Source organism: Triticum dicoccoides, chromosome 1B, assembly GCF_002162155.2.
Source record: "Triticum dicoccoides isolate Atlit2015 ecotype Zavitan chromosome 1B, WEW_v2.0, whole genome shotgun sequence".
Taxonomy (NCBI): Eukaryota; Viridiplantae; Streptophyta; class Magnoliopsida; order Poales; family Poaceae; genus Triticum; species Triticum dicoccoides.
Window position 1 is genome coordinate 445,346,228 of NC_041381.1, and position 23,632 is coordinate 445,369,859.

The 23,632-nt window shown below is 47.5% G+C and overlaps 1 protein-coding gene across 2 annotated transcripts; it reads right to left on the reverse strand.

The window, feature by feature from the left end:
• Nucleotides 1–7,643: 7,643 nt before the first annotated feature.
• LOC119340202 (putative cysteine-rich receptor-like protein kinase 20) lies at nt 7,644–12,656 on the reverse strand. Of its 2 annotated transcripts, none has more exons than XM_037612113.1 (8): nt 12,194–12,656; nt 11,811–11,863; nt 9,992–10,047; nt 9,358–9,539; nt 9,042–9,243; nt 8,600–8,783; nt 8,347–8,500; nt 7,644–8,204 (listed from the first exon to the last, which is right to left on the reverse strand). In XM_037612113.1, exons 1-8 carry the CDS (start codon nt 12,641–12,643, stop codon nt 7,857–7,859), a joined length of 1,629 nt encoding a protein of 542 aa, XP_037468010.1. In that variant the 5' UTR covers nt 12,644–12,656; the 3' UTR covers nt 7,644–7,856. The 2 variants fall into 2 exon arrangements, with proteins under 2 accessions (XP_037468010.1, XP_037468003.1); XM_037612106.1 differs by having other exon boundaries at nt 8,600–8,837.
• Between the last annotated feature and the right edge of the window lie 10,976 nt (nt 12,657–23,632).

Consider the following 23,632-nt stretch of genomic DNA (forward strand, 5'->3'; position numbering starts at 1 on the left):
AAAACAAAAAAGAGTGCATTCAGATGACTTTCTGGATATCGTCTCTCGGATACTGGCAACTCAAATACCAATTCCAAGCATGTAAAACCAAAAAACCAGGCAAATAGCCTTCCAATGCGCACCAAAAAATAACAAAAACAACACTCATCCGAGGCCTCCAATACTGAACTTGCTTACGCATGATGCTTTCGAGATTTTTTTTCTAAGTTGCCACGCATTCACATCACATGATACATAACTTGGAAAACTCATGATCATCCAGCCTTAGCAAAAAAAAGGGGCGGTGGAAACTACTAAGTGCACACATATTTACCTCGTTTTCGCCTGTCCTCCGCCGTTTTGACTTCGATTCCTCCTCTTGCATGATATCCTTGCCTTCTAAATCAGCATCTGGTGCACTGGTATTACTATCTATGTCTGATGGGTGCTTCCCACGTTAGATGATCTCTTTAGTGCGCATACACTTGTAGACAATTACCGGCGTATTTTGTTGCTGTGGTGGGCGTACCTGCGCTGAAAAAAATGATGCTTGTTTGCTTAGTAAAATATAGTCGCATAACTCGAACATGACAACACCACCGCCCCGTCCCACCCCCATATTCATCTTGAAAAAAAAAAAAAAAGGGCAACCTGGTGCATGTAGCTCCCGCTTGCGCAGGGTCCAGGGAAGGGTCCGACCACTTTGGGTCTATAGTACGCAGCCTTTCCCTACATTTCTGTAAGAGGCTGTTTCCAGGACTTGAACCCATGACCTCATGGTCACAAGGCAGCAGCTTTACCACTGCGCCAAGGCTCCCCTTCATCTTGAAAAAACACTAGTAAAAAAAGGAACAACACCGCCCCTGTCCTGCCACCTGTTTTATTTCAGCCCGAGAAAAAGCGGTTACCTCTATTTCATCTACACCCTGTTGGGTTGCTTGTGCGACCTGATCGTCACTTTTTTTGCTTGTCTCAGACATTGTTGATGCTGCAAAAACACAAAAGGATATCAGGGAAATGAAAAAAAATATAAAAATTATTAGCCACATATACAATTTCTTCTGCTTGATGAAAACTTGTCTGTTTATAGCACTATATTTGCCTGTTTCATGGCTCAAAAACTTGCTAGAGCTTGCTGATGTGCCATCCTACCTCAATCCCAAAATCTAAAAATGACTTAAGCAACAAATAAAAAAGTGACAAAACAGACCAGACACCCACACCCCACCCCTGGTACTCAACACTTTAGTAAACACAATATGAATTACCATGAATTATGGATCACAAAGTCAAGGCAACTCATATATTGACTTATGGCAAATTTCTACACCAAAAAAATAACCTCACACAACATGAATTAACCTGCCAAAAATCCACATCATATTGGCAACTCAAATTAACATGGGCACTCTTCTCCGAAGACTCCCCAAACTCCCCAGCCTCTCTAGATTCGGCAACTCAATTAACGTAGTTAGGCAACCCCTAACAAACTTGAAGCAACTCATCAATCCCACCAACAACAAAAAATCTACACAATCTCGTAGCAACTCAAATTAACATGAGTCAGGCAACTCCTACACAAATCTCAGGCAAAATCCCCAAATCTCCAAGCAACTGAATTAACATGAAAAATAGACATGAGTCAGGCAACTCCTACACAAATCTCAGGCAAATCACATACTCGATTCGACTGAATTAACACGAGATGCACACAACGGATCTGCCCACTGGGCTCGGAAAAATGTTTGGGAAGGGACAGCAATGAACTAGGGCCTCCCCTCTCTGCGCGCATGATCACCTCTCCCCCTCCGTGTGCCCATGAATCCTAAACGCATCAACGAACTAGGGCCACCCCTATCCCCGAGCAGAAATGGAATCGTGAAAAAAGGGCGGGGAACAACGTGATTCTTACCTCAGAAACTCCGTGGCAAGTCCCCTCGCCGGAAACGCAGCGTCGCCGACGACCTTCACCCCGCACCCCTTGGCGGACTGGAGACAGAGCACCGCTGCGACCTTCACCCGCTCCGCCTCTCTTCTGCAGTCCCCGCGCGCACCACCACAGCCTCTCGCGCCTCCGCCCCGCGCGCGCGCTCAACCACCACCCGCGACCTGTGCGGCAGCCGGCGGGCGCTCCAATTTCTGCGGCGGCGATGCAACCCACGACGGCCGAGCGAGATGTGCGGGGGAGAAGGGATTGGGGGAACAACACCGAGGAGTGGGTGTAGTGGTGGGCCCTCCCCAGGTTGATGGTTGTCGTAAGAAGGACGCCGAGCCAACAAATCTTCTCCGACAAAAAAACCCCTGGCTCACGATCCCGCGTGCGTGTTGCGATCGGACGGCTCTCAGGGTGTGTGCTCGCGCGAGCAAACGAGCACCCGACCACTTTTTAGGATTTAGGTTTAAGTATTAGTGCAAGCCACCAAGTGTTCACTTACATCTCGTACAAGATCACCAACTGTATCCCCTCGGTTGGCATCAAAAGATTCTGAATCGTGCAGCATTATCTGATTTCTTGTGCTGTTGTTGTATCTCGTATGGCTTATTTCAGAACCGTCCCTGCACATATAGATGGAGAAAAGCTCACTGCAAGTAGAACTCGTATCGAAAAGAAAATCCCCACATATAGTTCCCTTTTTTCCTTTGTAAGATCTAATGAGTAGAAGCGCAAATTTCTCCCTGTAATGTATCAAGTTTTCGATGCATTTGGTTGGGTAGTTGATACATTGCATCGGTTGAGTTTTCCTTGCATAAAGCCCTGTTGCCAGTATAAGAAATCTATACTACCTGCTTGTAGCATTGTGTTCATTTTGCGGTGTGCTAAGATCAGAAAAATGGTGAAATGCCTATGACCCTGTTAATCTTCGAGGAAAGATAATCTAACATGACAGGTTGCAGTTTTAGGAATAATGGTTTCTGATTTCTATTGGGGATGGTACACACATATACATAATGAATACTGATGCAATCTCTTCTAAGTATGTGCAAGGTGCAACTACAGGTCTTAACTCTTCAACTCTGTGATTGCTGCTTGTTGAGTTGAGTTTGATGGTTCTCAAGTTTTGGTTTGCCATCTATGATGTCAGAAACTTGATTGATCCAGGTGAGATTCTGAGATCACTATTCTGCATGTTGTAGAAAATAAGACCAATCGTTGTTTTCGGATCAAACCACTTGTGATGAAGCAAAGAACACAAATGAAAGAAAGAAAAATGAAATGAAGAATGGGCTTGTTTGTATAGTGACATGGAGAACTACTAGTCCCATACGTCCGCGATGGCTATAGTGAAAAAAAAAGTTGTATCTGAATGTCATGCCGGAAGTTTTGCCTTGAGAATTGGAGACAAATGACTGGTGATGGCCTAATGGAGACAAATGTCATACTATGTTTTTAACTGGTAGTTCGTTAACTGCTAATGACAAGTGCTATTTAGGGAAGGAAATAACAATATTAACCCTGAAGTTCAGAGCTGCTACAAGCCAGACAACCAGAAACAGGACTGTTTTGTGTCTGCATCATCTTGACACACAAGCCCCTTTATTAGGACGCAAGATGCAAACAAACTAATGGCCTTTACAGAGGAAAAAGAATTGGTCACCCGAGGCCGAGGGTATTACAGAGAAGAGCTAATTTGAAAAGGTCATCAAAACAGTATGATATGTTTCTTTTCAGTGAGAATGTTTTCTAAATACTATTTGAAACCTTTTGATAGGGATAACCTAGCAAGCTTTTTGGCACCTTCCTAATGCGACAAACAAATTCTGAATTGTTGTGGTGTAAAATTTTCTAGACGGGGCACATATATCTGTTCAAGCACAGAAGTAATCTTCTTTAATCATGAAAAGAATTGTTATTAGGAGGGAACACAATAGATGAAATAGAGCTAGTGGCAGATGCTTGCATACATCAGATCCAATGCTTTTACTACATAAAACAATTCCTTGAATTAATTGATCAATTGTGATCATAATGCACACTAATTAATGGCCAAATTCAGAATCTCACTCGCACTACTGGAAAACAAGCCAGTGAAATACTCCTACACACTTGCTGGAAGTTTTGCTGGAAGTTTTGAAGTATTGATAGTGGCAAAATGCAATGGATAAAAACAATGGGTAAGCCCTTTCTCTTTTGTTAGTATTGGTTCTTCTCCTCCTTGCTACTTTGAAGTACTAATAATTCTCCTCCTTGGGCATGTCATTTCCCAGAGTGTTAAAATGGGCACTCTTAATTTCTCTTTCGGAGGAAGCGGAGAAGCTGCGGATGACTCTAAGGCACAGAGGAAGAGCAAGAACTGCAACACCTGTGGATGTTGTCAACGTTTCTCATTGTAATTGAGTTATTTTTTTAAGAGTGAATTCCACTTTTTACCCCATATTTATACATTTGTGACACTAATTACCCCTTCGAGTGAAAATTCGTCTAGAATACCCCTTTTGAAATCTTTGGACCCTTGTTTTTTGATGCGTGTCCATCAGGTAAGGTGTGAGGTGACGCCCTGTATCCAAAAACATGTGGACGGCCAGAAGGAGTGGAACAGATAGACAAGAGAAGCTTGGACAAGATCGCCAATGATGCCCTCCGATCCTTACAGTTTTTTTTACAAATCAATGACGCAACATGCCGATCCTATCGACCATAAACAGACAAAATATAAAACTAGGGTAAAACCGTGTTAAAAGTCTCCAAAATCTGACATTTCGATAAAAGTTCCGCTAAATAGGGTAATATGTGTCACAAATGTACAACTACAAGGTAAAAAATGGAATTCACTCTTTTTTTAATGAAGATCTGTAGTGTAAATTCAGTTGATGTATCTGACCCTTGTATTTCAGTGGATGTGTGGCAATGGATATGTTAATTCAATTCAATTATTTTCGCTACAATGTGGCATGAAATTGGTTTGATATTGGCACAAATTGTACCGAACGAAAATTGCAGCAGTTGCAAAATTCAGACAGCAAGTACACGAGCTGTACATACATCAGATGCACACATCAGATGAAAGAAAACATAGAAAGAGATCTAGTGGCAGATGCTTGCATACATCAGACTGATCATAATTGTGATCCAATGGTTTTACATAAACCGAATCCCTTGCATAAATCGTCAATTGTGATCATAATTCACACTAATTCGTGGTCAAATTAAGAATCTCACTCGCATTACTGAAAAACATGCCAGTGAAATTCTCCTACACATTTGCAACTAGATTACGTAGTTGACAACTTGTAGCTTACAACTAGACCTTCTTCAAGGATGGTGTAGAGTTCGACATTCCAAACATGGTTATGTGCATCACCACTCAAACAAAGTATTGTGAAATCAGAGATGAATCCATTGGATTTGTGCCTTAGTACACACTTTTCCGACTAGAGCACCAGAATGCTTTAAGAAGCCATAGAAGCATACAAGAATAAATAGATACGAAAAGATTACTCAAATGCTCTGCAAAATTCAGACCAACAATTCTCTCATTCATATCCAAAATTGATTACAGTATGACTTGATAGTCGGTACATCAAGGACTTACTTAGCTCAAAACTTCACTCACACATACACACAAGAGTTCACCAACCAATGCTACTCGTCAGAAACTGCAACTTTAACTCACCACGACGCCAATGCCTAAGAATCCAAGTCAGCCAAGATTAATTTTACAGGAGAGTCAGCATAGTCTCCAGACGCTAGGCAGCTCACATGATTACTGTGTGTATCGACAAGTTCAATTCTACTCCTTTTTTCCTGCTACAAGCCGGGTAGCAAACGGGCATTTTGGATTTTGCGGCGAGTGCGTTTTACGCTCTGTCTCATGCCGGAATTGCAGTACATGAGCTTCCTTTTTAGGCTCATCTGCTTTACTTTGATTTATTGAAAATGCCCTTTATTTACTTAAACCCTTACTTAGGACCAGGTGTGGATGTAGTGTAACTATGCCGTACACATCTTAACAAGGTTTTTGCTGCCTAGCTAGATGGAGACTCTGCTGACACTCTTGTAAAATTACTAATGACCGAAAGGGATTGAAAGAACACTAGAAATCTTGGTGATTAAGTGCAGAACCTAGAGATGCAAAGATTAAATGAAACTCATGTGTGAATGGTTTAGGAAGGACTAGCTTAACTGGAAGGTTTCACCCACACGGACTCAAGAAAGGAATTGGTTCCTCTGCTTCCTCTGCTTTGCTTCCTCTGATGCAAGACTACCACCAGCAAGCCTGCATTGCTGATGATTCCTTCCTCTGCTTCGATCACCCGAGCGTTCATCCGTGGATTTGCATCGCTTGAGCAAAGTCCCGTCGACGAGCCATCTCGAGGAGGTGAGCTTGATAACGCCATGCGTGCTGTCTTGCTTGAAGCAGCTCCTCAGGGGACTTGGTCACGTCGGAGTAATGGATCCAGGGGTCGTTGAACTGCACGGTGTCCGCCATCTGCTCCACCTTTCGCCGGGCCTCTGCTCTTCTGCGCTCGATGTCCTGCCGACGTCCGGCCTCTTCTTTGGAGGCAGAGCGAGCCTTGTCAAGGAGAGCCATGGTGATGCGAGCTTTCTCGATCAGTTGGCGCATGCTCATCGGCGGCTTCGATTGCGTCGCGCTCGCCGGAGATTCGGCGACCTGGTTCTTGATGACGGAGGAGTGGAGCGGATCCTTGCCGCTGCTGGGAGACGGAAGCTTGCTGCCGTTCTTGATGAGCGCGACATGGAGCTCGCCCCCGGAGCAGGCACCGCGTACGCGCTTCGCCGGCGGCGGTTGCTCGCCGCGCACGGATCCGGGACGCTTTGGCCTCTTGGCAGCCGCCACGGGGTTCGCCATCAAGGCGGGGTTCACGTGCACGCGGGAGGAGCAGGAGTGCAGGTCGGCGGTACGGCGCGGGAGCAGAGACAGCGGGAGCACCGTGGTGCCGGCCATGGCCGCGGCCGCGGGAGTCGCGAGAGCACGGATCCGGCGGCGGGAGGGAGGAAGAGGATGCGCTGGAGGCCGATCAGAGGGCAAGGTCAGATCGATCGGGATTGGGGAGGAGACGGGGCGAGCAAGAACGAGGAGACGCGGGCGACAGGGCGGCAATATCTTATCTGTCGATGGTTTGAATCCGAGTCGGCCCAGGCATAGCTAAAACGCGCGCTTTCTTCGTTTTTGAATCCGAGTCGGCCCAGGCACGGCTAAAACGCGCCCTAATGAATCCGAGTATAAGATGAATCTTTCCATCTTTCCAACTAGCACTAATGAATCCGAGATTCCGAGTACTATAAGAAATCTAATAGCTTCTGATTACTTACGTCTCTCTGCTTCAGTTCAGACTGCAGAGTTCTTCCTTATATTGTACACTACCTGATCTTCAGGTGCATCAAAGGTCTTTTTTCAATTCAGAACAGCGCTTATTTCGAGATCCTGATGTGTTTCTAGTGTGTAGTTGCTGACCTCTGTAGTTGCTGCTTGTCAAGTTGAAGTCTAGTCTGATTATGCGCAAAAAAAACAAACCAAAAAAAACAGACTTGAAGTCTGATTATGCGCAAAAAAAAAAAGGTTGAAGTCTGATTATTCTGAAGTTGAACGTGCCGGCTAAGTGTCAGTTTCGGTTTGCCATGTATGATCTCAGAAACCTGAAGATCAAGCTTGCAAAGATTCCAAGGCCCCTATCCCTGGATGCAGTAGAAAATAGGAACAACAAGACATGAAACATTGCATGTTTGAATTACAATGTTTGAAAATAGGAAAATCAGTCTGGTAGTTTTGGTACCACAGAAACGTGTTTATTTTCACTATACAAAACTGGTCTCGATATCTCGAATATGTGCTGCACTACCTGTGTCGTAAAAAGCCCAAAATCCTTGCTTACATTTTCATTGTACATATTGCTACTACTGAATGTTCTCCATTATATCAAACCTCCGGGCCTAGAATGATTCGAACACTGGTCGACATTGGAGCTGAACTCGTTATGGTTATGTCCATTGTCCTGCTTGATTGGCCCACGTATGTCGATGTCGTGTCTCTCTCAGTACACCCATGGATCAGCGCGGTTGGTTGCTTAGGCTCCATTGGTAAGCTTATGCATTCAGGGTTCAGCATTGCTGCAACATCTGTCATGGTGGGCCGGTCTGCTGGATCTTCCTGAGCACAAAGCAGTGCCACCTGAGTGCATTTCGTTATCTCAGCGACTTCATATCCGACCCCCAACAACGGATCCACAAGCTCATGCAACCTTTGGTCCTTCCACATATGCCAGGCCTGAAATAGTTTTTCAACAGACTTGACATGAGAGAACTGCAGCGCAAAAGAAGGAAAATAACCTGGCAATAAAAGTAAACATCCCATGAATGTGAACTAGTATAAGAAATCTTTGCTTTAAATAGATGTTCAGTTCACTCACATCTCGTACAAGATCACCAACAGTATCCCCTCGCTTGTCGAGTATGGTATTCTTCCGGCCACTAATAATCACCAGAACCAAAACACCAAAGCTGAACACATCTGTCTTCATTGAGTAAACTCCTCGAGATGCATACTCCGGAGCTTTGTAACCACTGAAAAGTGAAACAAAAGATATCAAAACTGTAAGATTAGAACATCTGTAGACAAAATGGTGGGAATCTGTGATGATTGATATATTAGGTAGCTGATACCTCGTTCCCATGACCCTACCCGTGCGCTCTTCTGCTACATCTGAACTCAGAGCTCTAGCTGATCCAAAATCAGCAATCTTTGGGAGCATGTTACAATCCAAGAGGACATTATGTGGTTTCAAGTCTCTGTGGACAAGCCAGAACATGGAGTGCTTATGCAGGTAAATAATTCCCTCTGTTAACCCTGTAATTATCTTGAATCGCTTAGACCAGTTTAGCAATGGCCCTTTTGTTCTGTCTGCAAAATGTTCGAAGAATGATTATCTTTTTGGAATTTTTTCTTCTGCTCTAAACAAAACTATAATAGTTTCAAATCAATTATGATGTGGAACTAGGGTTTCTGTAGCCTTGATTTAATTGTAGACGGTTTGCATTCGTGCACATACATAGTTGGAATTAAACGAGGCGCGCTTAGAAATAACTTACAGTAGGGAAAACTTACCACATAGGTAACGATCCAAGGAACCATTTTGCATGAACTCATACACTAGAATCCTTTCTTTCCCATGGATGCACCACCCCAATAACCTAATCACATTGGCATGCTGAAGCTTTGCAAGCTGCAATTCACTGTTGACTTCAACCATTGCTGCGTGCTCATCAGCTCTTTTGATGGCAACATTAAGTCCACCAGGCAACCAGCCCTGCAATTTTTACTAAGGGGGTTAAAATTAACTTTCTCTAAACGGACATCCACGCTATTAGGAAGACAAGGGGATATGCATTCACTTTGTTAACTTGTTTCTATGTTGGCTTACCTTGTACACCCTCCCAAATCCTCCCCATCCAATTATCATCTTCTCTGAGAAATTCTCTGTAGCATCCAAGATCTGACAGAAATCGAACCTTGTGAATCCCGCGCAAGCCTCTTCCATACGGGTACAAAGCTCCACAAGTTCTTCAATGTCAACGATATTCTGTTCTCGCAGGTCCACTTTTCCTGACTCACAGATAATCTATCATTGTCACCAATGGAGATTTAACAAACGTTGACACTACTAAAAGTATAAAAAATATTGAGAAAATGATCCAGTTTTTTTGTGTTTCATGTGGTTACTAATGGGGTAAGTATGTGCTAAAGGAATTTCTCAAGTACAGAACTCTATGTTCGGTCTTATATTTGTTTACAGAGGTAGTATCATACATGTATGACTGCTTCCAGTAGCTAGTGCTCTTTCATGACGTGCTAATTAACTTCTATTTTACTACAGTTAAATTCTATGTGGTGACACAATAGTTATTCATGAAAAAGTATGCATGTGTAACAAAAGTAATGTCAAAATCATTCATATGGATACAATGACGCAATCCAAAATCCTTGAAGCATATAACATTGACATGAAACCTTAGTCAATTAGTTTCCATATCTAATTCACAGAAGTAAGAGCTTACCTACAAATGGTTGTTCTCCAATATCGCAGAGTTCAGTAGCTACTTTGTTTGGAAGCCTAAATATAGGAAAATCTCATCATTATTGTGCCACCCATCTTTGGTTTCAACAGAGTCATAAGAAGTGGAAAACTTCAAGAGTACTGCCCCCCCTCCCTCGCGTCGCCCCTCTCGGGCGGCTCGAGGGCGACAACCCTAGATCTCGCCGCCTCCCCCCTTCCTCCCCTCCCTCCTCGCCGCCACCAGAGGCATCCGCCGGGCAAGCCCGGGGCGTCGCCAAGGAAGGTGGCGGCGGGGCCTCTGCTGCTCCGTTTCTCCAGCGGGGGGCGTCGGAATCCGGGGCGGCGGCCTCGTTCGGTGAGGCGCCGCCGTCTCCTCGGCTGGTGGTGGCGCGGGTGTGGTCCGGTGGGCTTGGCTGCGCGGGCAGCAAGCTCCCCGGCGGACGAGATCCGCGGCGCCGGCGGTGGGGCTTCTGGCCTCTTCGGCTCCGGATCTGGCCGCCCCTTCCCCCTTCTGCTGCCCTGCGTGCTCCACCCCTTCAGATCTGGTCCGGGTCGACTTGGTTCTCCGGTGCCTGGAGCTGGATGTGGTGTTGGTGGTGTGGAGCCTTGACCGGGAGAAATCCATGGCGGCGACGTCCATGGACGCCGCTCCCCTTCTTGGAGGCGCCATTCAGGTCTTTTGCTCCACCCCCCCTTCCCCTAGCCTCCCGGGTGAAAGCTCGAACTTTGTTGGGCGGCGACGGTGCTCTTGGCTCCGTTTGCTTCTTGAAGTCGTCGCCTTGGATGCTTTTTGGATTGTGGGCACTACGGTGTGGTGGTTGTCGGGCGGCGGCGACTGTGTGCCCCAAGTGGCGGCGGCGGCAGCTTGGCAGGTCCGGCAGTGTTCGGGTTTCTTCTGGTGCTCTCTGTGCAACTAGTGTCAGCTTGGTCCGGCGGCCTCTGGCCAGGAGGGGATCGGGTTCCCCTCCTCCGGCGGCTACAGTAGTGCAAGTTGTGAGTGCCGGAGCGTCATTCCTCGGCCTTGGCCCTGCCTCCTCGTTGCTCCGTCCTCCCTGGACACCCTGTTGCTGTCTGACCGGCATCTTTCTCCTCTCCAAAGGATCGTCAGTGGGCAGCGGTGATGCGGTGTTTCTGGTGAAGTTTCTTAGTCATGTAGGGTGTGCTCTGTTCCTACTCCTTCTGGTTGCATCCTTCCATCCATGTTCTAGGGTGAGCAACCCATATGTCGACGGCTCGGCGCCTTTCGAGCCAGGCGAGGAGGCAGGGGCCTCTTTCGACAGTGGGAGTGGATGGTGATGTTGTTCCAGGGCTTTGGTGTTCGGTGCCGTCATAGCCTATCCTCGACAGCGGGCGCTTCCCGGAACCCCATTTCCCCTTCCCTGGTGAGCCTTGGGTGGACGAGGGCCTCTGCGTGCTTCAGCTCATGCTTATCATGTGCTATCTCCTAGCTGTAGTGTGTGAGGTTTTGAGAGTTGCCTTCCAGCACCCTTGTATCTTGCCGTGTTTTTTTTTTTGTTGTTCGAGTTTGTAGCGCAGTGGTTGTAATCCTGGCCGGTTGATGGCTTTGTTAATTCAAAGCCGGGCTCTCCTTGAGCCTTCGTTCTAAAAAAAAGTGGAAAACTTCATGCATTTGAGTCTGTATAACTGAACTTAACAAGGGTACATAACTTGAATATGACACTAAATCAACTTAACAAGGAAAAATCGTGCTTATATTGATAAAGAATATGGCAAATCATTTTGTAGCTTAAGTCAAACAGATTCATTGATGTGGCGTACATCCTGTAATAATAAGCTACATAATGGACGAACAATCTGACCTGATGTGACGATTTGAACTATCTGTGACTACAGTGAGCACCCCCTCATGAGCCTGCTAGACAATATCAAATATCATCGTTATTGATGTACAACTAACCAGCACAGATTGTATGATCGAAGTTAGCTGTAGCCCCTCACTCCCCCAATCTCCAATCCTATTGGTCCACAATTAATTACTCACTGTAAAATTCATATCGAATTGTTTAACGGCAATTAACAATCTGCAATTGGACCCCAATTCAGACGCAGTCACTTGAATAGCTCAGTTCAACCGAATTTAAGTAAAATCGCTCTGAAATCAGTAATTTTCGTCAACCAGTGAGGTTTCAGTTTTGATATCAGCTCTGAATTCAGTGATTGCCCCAATTTTGATACTACTGACCTTGACACGGCGACTATCTGCAGTAGAATTGTCGAGGAGGGCGATGAGCGGGATGAGGCGGATGAACATGTCGATCTCGTGCTGTGCGGCGCGGAGCTCGTCGGCCATCCGGGCTCCCAGGAACAGGCGGCGGAGGTAGCCGCAGTCCTGGCACGCGGTCACGAGCGCGTAGCACCGCCGCAGAGCACTGCCGAGCTGCTCCAGCGGCCGCCTGGTGGCCTCCCGCCGCATCAGATCCTCGAGCTCCAGCTCCCCGAGCAGGCCGCCGACGAGCTCCACGTGCTGCGCGAGCCGCATGCAGGCATCCCGGTGGCGGCGCGCCACCAGGGCGGCCTGCACGACCATGGAGACCAGCCCGAGCGCGTCGACGCCCACCAGTTGCGCCATGGTGGAGGCTTGCCCCAGGGCGCCCCACAGGCTGCTCGACGGGCTGTCCCATGCGCTCGCCATGCTCGCTGCTCCCCGCTGCTGCACTCGTTGCCGCCATTGACGGGCGCGGGCGCGACACGTATCTATCGGTGAACTTGTGTGTGTCGCCGGCGACTTTGACTTTTTTTCTTTCCCAAAAGGGCAGTTGGGCTGGTCCAGTCCCAGCCTTCCGATGCAGCGAGATTCTACCGTTCGATCCTGCGCGCGTTGACTTTTTCATCTTCTTCTTCCTCCCCGCGCGTAATGCGAGCGCTGCCCCCTTCTGCTGGACGTCCTCGCGGCCGACAGCGACCACCCCGTCATCTAGGCCTCCCCCCCTCCGTCATCCCGTGTTGCTGGATGCCGTGGTCGCCGCCGGTTGCTGCCGTCGTCTCATGTTTCTCGTCAGATCCATGTAGCACTGGAAACGCAAAGAATGCCAAGGCCTGCATCGATGTAATGTTTTCTTTTTTGAAGAAGGTGTGTATTATATTAATTAATCAACATAGGTTCATTACAATCATTGTCGACCAGCCACAGCGCACAGGCCGGGACTAAGTCAATCTACACACCCTTTCTCACACTACTCTTACCATACATAGCGAGAGCATGTGCAACCCTATAGCTATTTCTTGAAATCTTAGCAATAGTAAAATCAAGGAGTTGGCCCAACAAACTTAGAATTTTCCTAATCAAGTTGCCAACGGGGGATCCGTTAAATTCCCTTGAAGAGAGTTGCCCGAGTGACATTCACGCAGTCGGTCTCAATAATTACCAGCTGATCTATGAGCTGCATGGTTCCTTGGATGCCTTCAAGACAAGCTTCAGTTTCAGTCGCCTCAGCACTAAAACAATTACGGATTGTGTTCCAAGCAGATTCTATCATTGACCCATTTGTATCTTGGAGAACAGCCCCCGATGCTCCATGTTTTGCCTCTTGAATAAAGCTTGCATCAATATTCAGCTTGAGCCATCCCGTATGACGCTCAGAGCATCTACATTGGGATATGTCAAATATGGCCCCTCAAACATGCGCGGATGCGTCCGTAGGTAGTGATCGGGCACGCCTCAAATTTCATGAATGGCATCCTCACATATCATACTAGATTCTTAAATCCATACAAGGACATGCAAACGAAATAAATCTATGTACTATGTCGATCACCTAGCTACTCATCATTGGCGGCATCGACGATCTCTACGCCCGGCTCCGGCAGGCCTCCTCCTTCTCTATCTCCGTGTTGAGTTCAACGAAGAGCGCGTCGAATGCTGCCTGCTCCTGCTGGAGGAACGCTCGGTTGGCCTCCACATAGGCCTCATCCTGGATGGACTCCAGGATGACCTGCTGCTCCGCCATCTCCTTCGATTGGGCGACGGCGAACTCCGCCTCCGCCTGCTCCATGTTGAAGCCCGACAGCTGCTGCTCCGGCAGCTCCGGCTTTGGCTCCTCCGCCTCCATCGAAGCCACCTCCTCTTCCTCCTCTTCCCCCGGTTGCTCCTTGTAAGGGCATATTTATTCCCCAGTGGTTTTGGTGATTGATGACAATACTTTTGCGGACTAATCGTGTGCGTTAAGTTCTGTCAGAGAATCATCCATTGGCACGAGACGATTTCCTCCCCTCGGTGTTTTATTCAAGACGGTGTAACTCCTGCGCTTCGTTGTTGGTGGACTAGTTTCGTAGGAGTCACCGTACTATTAAGAGGGGATCCGCTTTGGTAAGACTAGGGTGGAATCAACACGTACACATCCCTATCTCACCCGTCGTCTTCCCTTCGCATCTTTGGAGCTGCTCTTCTCTTCCGGTTCCTTCTTCGTCCTGTGCCAGCGGTAGTACCGCGATCTACAGCGGTAGTACCGCCGAAGCCCCCCAGCGGTAGTACCGCTCCACCGAGCGGTAGTACCGCTCTCAGCGGTAGTACCGCTCCGTTGAGCGGTAGTACCGCTCGAGGGTTCGGCCGTAGTACCGCGCCTACTACCGCCTCGATTCGGGACGATGTTTTCTCGTGTCGGGTTTTGCGGCACTACCAGCGGTAGTGGTAGCGGTAGTACCGCTCCGAGCGGTAGTACCGCTCCTACTCCGCGGTAGTACCGCTCTGGTGCCAGTGGCCTGGGTTTCCCTTCTGCGCGGTAGTACCGCTGAGCAGGGAGCGGTAGTACCGCTCTCAGCGGTAGTACCGCCCTGCCCCAGCGGTAGTACTGCTCTGTGCGGGGCTGCTCAGTGGGATAACGGTTGGATGTGTTCCCCCACTATATAAAGGGGTCTTCTTCTTCCTTGTTGACCTACCTCTTTCCCCCAAAGCTCCATTGTTGCTCAAAGCTCCATTTTCGCCCGATCTCTCTCCCTAGCCAATCAAACTTGTTGATTTGCTCGGGATTGGTTGAGAAGGCCCAGATCTACACTTCCACCAAGAGAAATTTGATTCCCCCCACTTATCCCTTGCGGATCTTGTTACTCTTGGGTGTTGAGCACCCTAGACGGTTGAGGTCACCTCGAAGCCATACTCCATTGTGGTGAAGCTTCGTGGTGTTGTTGTTGTTGTTGGGAGCCTCCGATTGTTGTGGAGATAGCCCCAACCTTGCTTGTAAAGGTTCGGTCGCCGCCTTCAAGGGCACCAATAGTGGAATCACGGCATCTCGCATTGTGTGAGGGCGTGAGGAGAATACGGTGGTCCTAGTGGCTTCTTGGGGAGCATTGTGCCTCCACACCGCTCTAACGGAGACATACTTCCCTTTAAAAGGAAGGAACTCCGGTAACACATCCTCGTCTCCACCGGCTCCACTCTTGGTTATTTCGTGCCTTTACTCTTGCAAGCTTACTTGTTGTTTCATCCCTTGCTTGCTTGTGTAGTAGTCATTATTGCATCATATAGGTTGCTCACCTAGTTGCACATCTAGACAACCTATTTTGTTGCAAAGTTTAATTTGGTAAAGAAAAGGTTAAAAATTGTTAGTTGCCTATTCACCCCCCCTCTAGTCAACCATATCGATCCTTTCAATTGGTATCAGAGCCTCGTCTCTTTATTAAGGACTTTACCGTCCGAAGAGTATGGTTGACACTAACGATGGTGCGGAGGAACACTCTGGTGTGAATCCCATCTCATCTTCGGCCGAAGGGGGAGCCTCGGTCTCACGTGAGGAATTCAATGTGGCTTTAGACACATTGAAAACCTCCATGACGGCCGAGGTTAAAAGCATGTTAACCGAATTTCTAGAGGGACTTAAACTATCTACCTCGCCTATGAAAGTGGGTGATCCCACTAACAAGGTGACGGATGCTAACTCCGATAAGGGGGAAGCTAACAATGAAAAGAGTCCTTCTACTAGTGGTAGAAATGGCACCGGCATCTTTGCCCATGTGGAACCTCCTAAGTATGTTAAAAATGAAGATTTTGATTCTTGGGTTTATCGCTTCAAGCGACATTTAAAACATGTGAACACTAACCTTTGGAGAATCATTGAAGAAGGTTTCTTTCCTCATGACCCAAGCAACTTCACCCCTCGAGAAGAAGTGGACAATCAATTCAATGAGAGTGCTCTCTTCATCATCCAAGATGCTATCCTTCCCGAAGATCTTCCTCATCTTCGACCTCATTCCATGGCTAAAGACGCATGGAAGTGTGTCGAGCATATGTACAAAGGAAGTGCTAGCATTCAACGCTCCAACTATGAAGTGGTGCAAGATGAAGCCGATGAGTTTGCAATGAAAGAGGATGAAGAACCTCGTGAGCTATTTCGAAGAGTGACCAAACTTGCGGTCGCACTCCGAGATCATGGGAGTAAGGACACGGATGACAACTGGATCAAGCGCAAGTTCCTCAAGGCCATGATGCCTTACAACAAGGCCATGTCCTCTGTCATCCGCCAAAGACCGGACTTCCACTCCATGTCCTCTAGTGAAGTGTTGGATGAGTTTATTGCAATGAACATCTTGGATAAGACCGCCAACAATGCGGTGCTTCGTTCCCAAAGGGCTAAGAAGCCCAACCTTGCTCTGAAGGCCAAGGTTATTGTGGAAGAAGAGGAAGAAGTGGAAGATGAGGAAAGCAACCCCGAAGACACCAAATTTGATTATCATGAGCACATGGCCCTTGCTTCAAGACAATTTTGGAACAAGAAGAGTTCTAGACCCAACTTCAACAAGAACAACTCCAGTGGCGTCAAGGGCAAGCAACGAGTTAGAACTTGCTTCAACTGTGGCAATGTGAGCCATTTCATTGCGAATTGTCCTTACGAGAAGCGGGAAGACAATGGTGGCAAGTTCATTCGGAAAGACAAAGCCAAGTCCTTCCCCAACAAGAACAACTTCGCCAAGAAGACTCCCACTCGTGGGTTGGTGGTTCAAGAAGAATACCAAGAGGATGACGATGATGATGAGAATGAAGAGGCAACGGCCATGGCATCCATTGCCATTGCTACTCCCCGGGTGTCTCTCTTCGAATCACCCAACAAAAACATCACCGCTAGATGCCTCATGGCTAAGGCTTCAAACAAGGTAACCCCCAACATCACAACCACCATCATTACTAATCCCTCCATGGAGGATTGCATTGATGGACATGTTGAGTCTAATGAGGAAGTGAATGAATTTGAGTCTTTTATGAGTAAGCTCAAGGGAAAGTCCAAGAAGCACTTTGTTGCTCTCTTGGAACAACTTGGTGAGGCCAATGACATGATCGAGGCTCACGAAGAAACCATCTTCAAGATGGAAGGTCATAGTCGTGACTATGCCGATGAGATATCGGATCTCTCTAATGCTCTTGAGGAAGAGCGTGTGCATCATTTGACTCTTGAGGAGTCACACAATGATGACCATGCCAAGTTAAAGAAAGATCTTGATCATGCTCTTGTCATGTCTCGTGTGCTAACCTCCGAGAAGGCTAAACTCGGGGTTGATCATGCTAGACTCAAAGAGGAGTTTGAGATACTTGACAAGGCCCACAAGGTCTTGAAGGGTACTCATGCTAGCCTCAAAGAGTCTCATGCTCAACTCCAAGTTAAGCTAATCAAGGAAAAGGCCACCTTTCCTCATATGGTATTAATTGATAATGCATGTGCTACTAACCCTTGTTGCGAGCATGTGCATCTTGTGGAGGAAAATGTCAAGTTGAAGGATCAACTTGAGAAAGGCCTTGTGACTTGCATTCAAGGTGAGAAAAGCCTCAACGACCTTTTAAGAAATCAAAAGGAAGTTGTGGCCAAAGAAGGAATTGGGTTTGCACCCAAGTCCAAGAGCAAGAAGAAGAAGAACAACAAGACCAATCGTCCTCCTCCTCTCAAACAAACGTTCGTGAAAGAGGGAGAGGGTGCTTCTAAGAAGAAGAAGGAGAAAGTGAAGGAAGTTGATGTCCAAAAGGGCAAAAGCATTTCCTCAAACAAAGCCGGCGACTTTAACCCTTCATATGTGTTGTGCCGTGCTAGTGATGGACATGTTTATGCTAGATTTGTTGGTTCTTCTTATGAGTACATTGAATGGTCTATTTGGGTTCCCATGACCCTTGTTACTAAAATCAAAGGACCCATTACTAAATGGGTACCTAAAACCAAGCATTGATCTCGTGTAGGTGTTTGCTTCCGGTGGGGGATCATGGTTGCTCGATAGTGGAGCAACAAATCATATGACTGGGAGCAAGGACTTGGTGGTGGACGTGCAAGAGATTCCATCTATGCCCACCAATGTCGAGTGGGGTGATGCATCACATTCTAAGGTATTGGGTCTCGGCAAGGTTGTCATTTCTCATGATCTAACGACCGAGAAAGTCATGCTTGTTGAGTCCCTTGCATTCAATCTACTTTCCGTTCGTCAACTTGCACTCATGGGCTTTGCTACATTCTTTGACATTGATACCGTGGCCCTCTTGTGGAGCAAGACTCTTAAAGTAGCCTTTGTTGGGCATGTCGAGAACGGTCTCTATGTGGTTAACTTTTCGGAGCAACCCACTAAGACCGCGACATGCCTAATGGCTAAAGTTGACGTGGGATGGCTTTGGCATCGCCGTTTAGCCCACGTCAATATGAGATCTTTGCAAAGTCTTCTCAAGGGGGACCATGTTCGTGGACTAACAAATGTTAGTTTTGCCAAAGATCGTGCTTGCAGTGCTTGTATCGAAGGAAAGCTTCATGAAAAGGCTCACCCTCCTTCAACCATCATCTACTCGAAGAGACCCTTGGAGCTCCTTCACATGGATCTCTTCGGGCCTCCATCTTTTGATAGTCTTGGAGGAAGAAAGTATTGCTTGGTGATTGTGGATGATTATTCAAGGTACACCTGGGTATACTTCTTCAAGAGGAAGAGTGAGACTCAACAAACCGTCATCGACTTTGCAAATGAAGCTCAAAGCCAACATGATGCAAAGATCTTGACAATAAGAAGTGACAACGGCACCGAGTTCAAGAACTACACCTTGGATGAGTTTCTTAGTGATGAAGGGATCAAGCATCAATATTCTGCACCATATACCCCTCAACAAAATGGTGTTGCGGAGAGGAAGAACCGGACGTTGATGGATGCGGCAAGGACCATGATGGCGGAGTTCAAGTCTCCATACAACGTTTGGGCCGAAGCCATCAACACCGCATGTCATGCATCCAATCGGCTCTATCTTCGCAAAGGCTTGAACAAGACTCCTTATGAGATACTCACCGGCAACAAGCCCAACCTCAAATACTTCCGGGTGTTCGGGTGTAAGTGTTTCATTCTCAAGAAAGGTGTTCGTTTGTCTAAATTTGAGGCTAGAGCTCATGAGGGCATATTTGTTGGTTATGCTACAAACTCTCATGCTTACCGTGTCCTCAACAAGTCCACCGGACTCATTGAGGAGACGTGTAACGTGGAGTTTGACGAAAATAACGGCTCCCAAGTGGAGCAAAGTGGTACTTGTGATGTAGGTGATGAAATTCCTCCCCAAGCCATAAGAAGAATGGGTATTGGTCAAATCCTACCCATTGAGGAACCCCTTGTGGCCGAAGGAGAAGGACAATGCTCTACTCAAGTAGAGCCATCACCTCATCAAGACCCACACGCTTCCGAAGAACAAAGTGAAGGCCCTCAACCTCGTGAACAAGACCAAGGGCAAGATCAACCTCAAGACGGTGGTGAACCTCTAAATGATGCCCAAGGTCAAGTTCTCCCCCTCGAGCAAGTTCAAGATCAAGGGCAACCTCAAGATCAAGAACAAGCTCAAGACGGCGCTCAAGATGATCAAGTCAACCCTCCTCCTTCCACATCCGAGGAGGAATTAGAGCGTCGTGCCGCGAAGATTGCTTCCAAACTCACCACCAAAGGCCATCTCATGGAGAATGTGGTTGGAAGCCTAAGAAAGGGGTAAGCACTCGTAGACAATTGGCAAACTATTGTGAACATCACGCGTTTGTCTCTTGTGTTGAACCCCAAAAGGTCTATGAGGCGCTCGAAGACTCGGATTGGCTCAATGCCATGCATGAAGAACTCAACAACTTCGAGTACAACAAGGTGTGGAGATTGGTGCCAAGACCGTCCGGGAACCACAACATCATTGGAACCAAGTGGATCTTCAAGAACAAGCAAGATGCCCATGGGAACATCATTCGCAACAAGGCAAGATTGGTAGCGCAAGGCTACTCCCAAGTCGAGGGTATCGACTACGGTGAAACCTTTGCTCCCGTTGCTTGTCTTGAATCCATTCATTTGTTGATTGCTTATGCTTCCCATCACAACTTTAAGTTGCAACAAATGGATGTGAAGAGTGCTTTTCTTAATGGTCCTATTAATGAGTTGGTCTATGTCAAGCAACCCCCCCGGGTTCGAGGATCCCTACCTTCCGGATCATGTGTATCAACTCGATAAGGCACTCTATGGCCTTAAACAAGCCCCACGTGCGTGGTATGACCACCTTACCGAGTTGTTACAAGATCATGGATTTGAGGTGGGGCTAATCGACCCCACTCTTTTTACTAAGAAGGTCAACATGGAGTTGTTTGTATGCCAACTTTATGTTGATGATATTATCTTTGGTTCCCCTAACAAAGCTTTCAATGAAGAATTTGCCGCTCTCATGACCTCCAAGTTTAAGATGTCTTCGATGGGAGAGTTGAAGTTCTTCCTTGGTTTCGACATCAAACAAAGAAGAGAAGGAACCTTCATCAACCAAGCCAAATACACTCAAGACATGCTTAAAAGATTCAAGCTAAGTGATGTCAAGCTAGCTACTACACCAATGCCTACCAAGTGCCAACTTGACATAGATCCCAATGGTAAAGCGGTGGATCAAAAGGTATATCGCTCCATGATTGGCTCCTTGCTTTACCTTTGTGCATCTAGACCGGATATCATGTTGAGTGTGGGGATGTGTGCATGTTTTCAAGCCACACCAAAGGAAAGTCACTTTGTGGCGGTCAAGCGAATCTTTCGATATTTGGCTCATACCCCAAACTTTGGCTTATGGTACCCAAGAGGAGCAAACTTCAAGCTTGAAGGTTTCACGGATTCCGATTGGGCGGGAGACAAAGTGGATAGGAAGTCCACTTCCGGAGGGTGCCAATTTCTTGGTTGCTCTTTGGTAAGTTGGTCTTCCAAGAAGCAAAGTTGTGTGTCTCTCTCGTCCACCGAAGCGGAGTATGTGGCGGCCGGTAGTTGTTGTGCTCAACTCCTATGGATGAGGCAAACTTTAAAGGAGTACGGTGTCATTTGTGACAAAGTGCCTCTTTGGTGTGATAATGAAAGTGCCATCAAGATTTCTCTCAACCCGGTGCAACACTTCAAGACGAAGCACATTGAGATTCGGTATCACTTCATCCGAGATCACATTAGGCGAGGGGAGATCGAGCTCAAGTATGTCAACACTCATGATAACCTTGTAGATATTTTCACGAAGCCCTTGGATGAAGCAAGATTTCGCGAGTTAAGGCATGAGCTAAATATCATTGATTCGAGCAATGTGACTTGAACCCGTGCACCCCCCACCACACTCAACTTGTTGTCTAGTTTAGATGTAGGCATGGACATAGGGGGAGGGTTGTTCTCTCAATGAACTCTTCCTCCCCCCATTATGCATAAAACGATCAACTCTTTCACATTAGCCATTTTTGATGGTACTTGTGCTTCAAAGACGAGTTTTGGTCATGGGACCAAGGATAATTCTTCGCGGTGCCATACCAATTGACTCAAACATAGGTGGCTCCGGCCACCGCCCTCTCTTGAGAGAGGCCAGAGCCCGTCTCTTTTTGTTTGATTGCCTTGACAGAGTGGGTTCCGGTTCGTTACTCGTGTTTTTGGTGTCTTGTTGATCTTTGGTTAGTATCTTTGCATTCCCGTCCTTTTTCGTGCATTTTTTTGGGGGTCTAGAAGCAGTTTCCGGTTGCTGGCGGTACTACCGCCGCTGGCGAGCGGTACTACCACTCCAAGCGGTACTACCACCCGCCAGCGCGGTACTACCGCTGAGAGGCGCAAGGTGTGGGTTATATCGGGGCAGGGGGAGTTTCTTCTCCCCCATACCCATTCACACGCCCCCTCGCCTGTTCTTCTCTCTCTGCAGCAACCGGCGCCGCGGGAGGGCTCCGGCGGATCTCCCTCTCCGGGCCGTCCCTCTCCATTCCCTTCGGTGGAAACGATCCCCATCTCGTCCTCTTGCCATGGATGCCGGTATTGCCCCGTTCTCTTGTTCTTTTTGTCTAGGTTTCCAATCTAGCATCTTAGGGGCAGTAGCAGTTGCATCTCTAGATTTTTGGCCAAATCTAGGCTTAAGTTGGATGGAGAATGATTCTAGGCAGTGTGGATTGATGTTTGGTTGGAGTATATTTGAATTTGGTAGGACGGTAGTGCCGGATCTAACCACGGTAGTAGGAAACTGCTGTTTCCCCGCCCCGAGCGGTACTACCGCCCTCTCCAGGGCGGTACTACCGCTTGGAGCGGTACTACCGCTCCATGTGGAGCGGTACTACCGCTCATGGCGGTACTACCGCTATCAGATCGCGGTACTACCACCCTCTACCAAATTCCACTGTAATACTACCTCTCAGTGATCTTTTTGCTCGTGTTTTGTGGCTTATTCTTGTGCTTTCTGGTTGTTTGCGTGTTCTGGTGTGTGGTTCCAGGTGATGAGGTCCCTGAGCATCAGGCTCGTCATGTCAATCCCGGACGTGCAACGTCCAAGAGCTACCGTACTACCGAGCCTGCCGGAGGATCCTCAAGTGCTCCACCTCCACCTCCACCTCCACCTCAACTCCAGAAGAAGCCAGGAGTCAAGCCAAAGCCCGGCAAGACAGTGCCAGAAATGCCGCCAAAAGAGTTCTGGGCAAGGCGCCGCCGCAACCCGTATGAAGATGACCAAGATCCCACTTTGGTCAACCGTCCGTTCTGGAACAGGTTCCAGTTTGCCATCTTCTTCGATGTTCTCAAAGCGAAGAAGAATTTCTATGTCAACGTGCACTCCATCGACACCGACCATATGGAGCAAGATCCTGACTACTTTGGTGAAGCTCTTCAGATGTGCACTCAACTGAACATTCTTGAGATCCTGAAATTCAACAAGGACTTTGATGCTGATATAGTGGCCCAATTCTATGCCACAGTTCACCTTGGGACTGATGAGGGCAGGACTCTCACCCGGATGACCAATGGCAAGCTGCTTTCTGTCAAGTGGAAAGCGTTCATGCAGCTGATTGGGGTGCAAGATCTAGGGCTTGAGTCTCCTGTGGGCTTTCGACCTCACGCCCGCACCCATTGCACTCACAAGCAAGCTCTCTGGCCATACTGCACTCTGAAGATCAACCCTAAGACACACAAGGAAACCTATGAGCTGCCTGCCTATCTGGATATCCTTCACCGCATCTTCAGAGAGACTCTTTTCCCTCGCATTGGGAATCTGGACCAGGTTCACTCTTATCTCGTGAACATGCTTCTTTTCTGCCAGCGTGAGAAGGAAAATCCCGCCGGAGAGTCTTTGGATATCTCTCATGTTATGTGATCTGAGCTGCTGTCTGCTATCTCCGAGCGTAAGTGCCCGATCTATGGTCCGTTCATCATGCTGCTCATTGAGAAGGCTTGGGATCATGTA

What these genes read in the sequence shown, in the direction of transcription:
- LOC119340202 (XM_037612106.1), bottom strand. Translation starts at nt 12,643, where the DNA reads ATGGCGAGCGCATGGGACAGCCCGTCGAGCAGCCTGTGGGGCGCCCTG. An exon ending in AGTTCAAATCGTCACATCAG is followed by an intron (nt 10,048 to 11,810) that starts GTCAGATTGTTC and finishes TCCTATATTTAG; the next exon opens with GCTTCCAAACAAAGTAGCTA. An exon ending in GATTTGGGAGGGTGTACAAG is followed by an intron (nt 9,244 to 9,357) that starts GTAAGCCAACAT and finishes TAAAAATTGCAG; the next exon opens with GGCTGGTTGCCTGGTGGACT.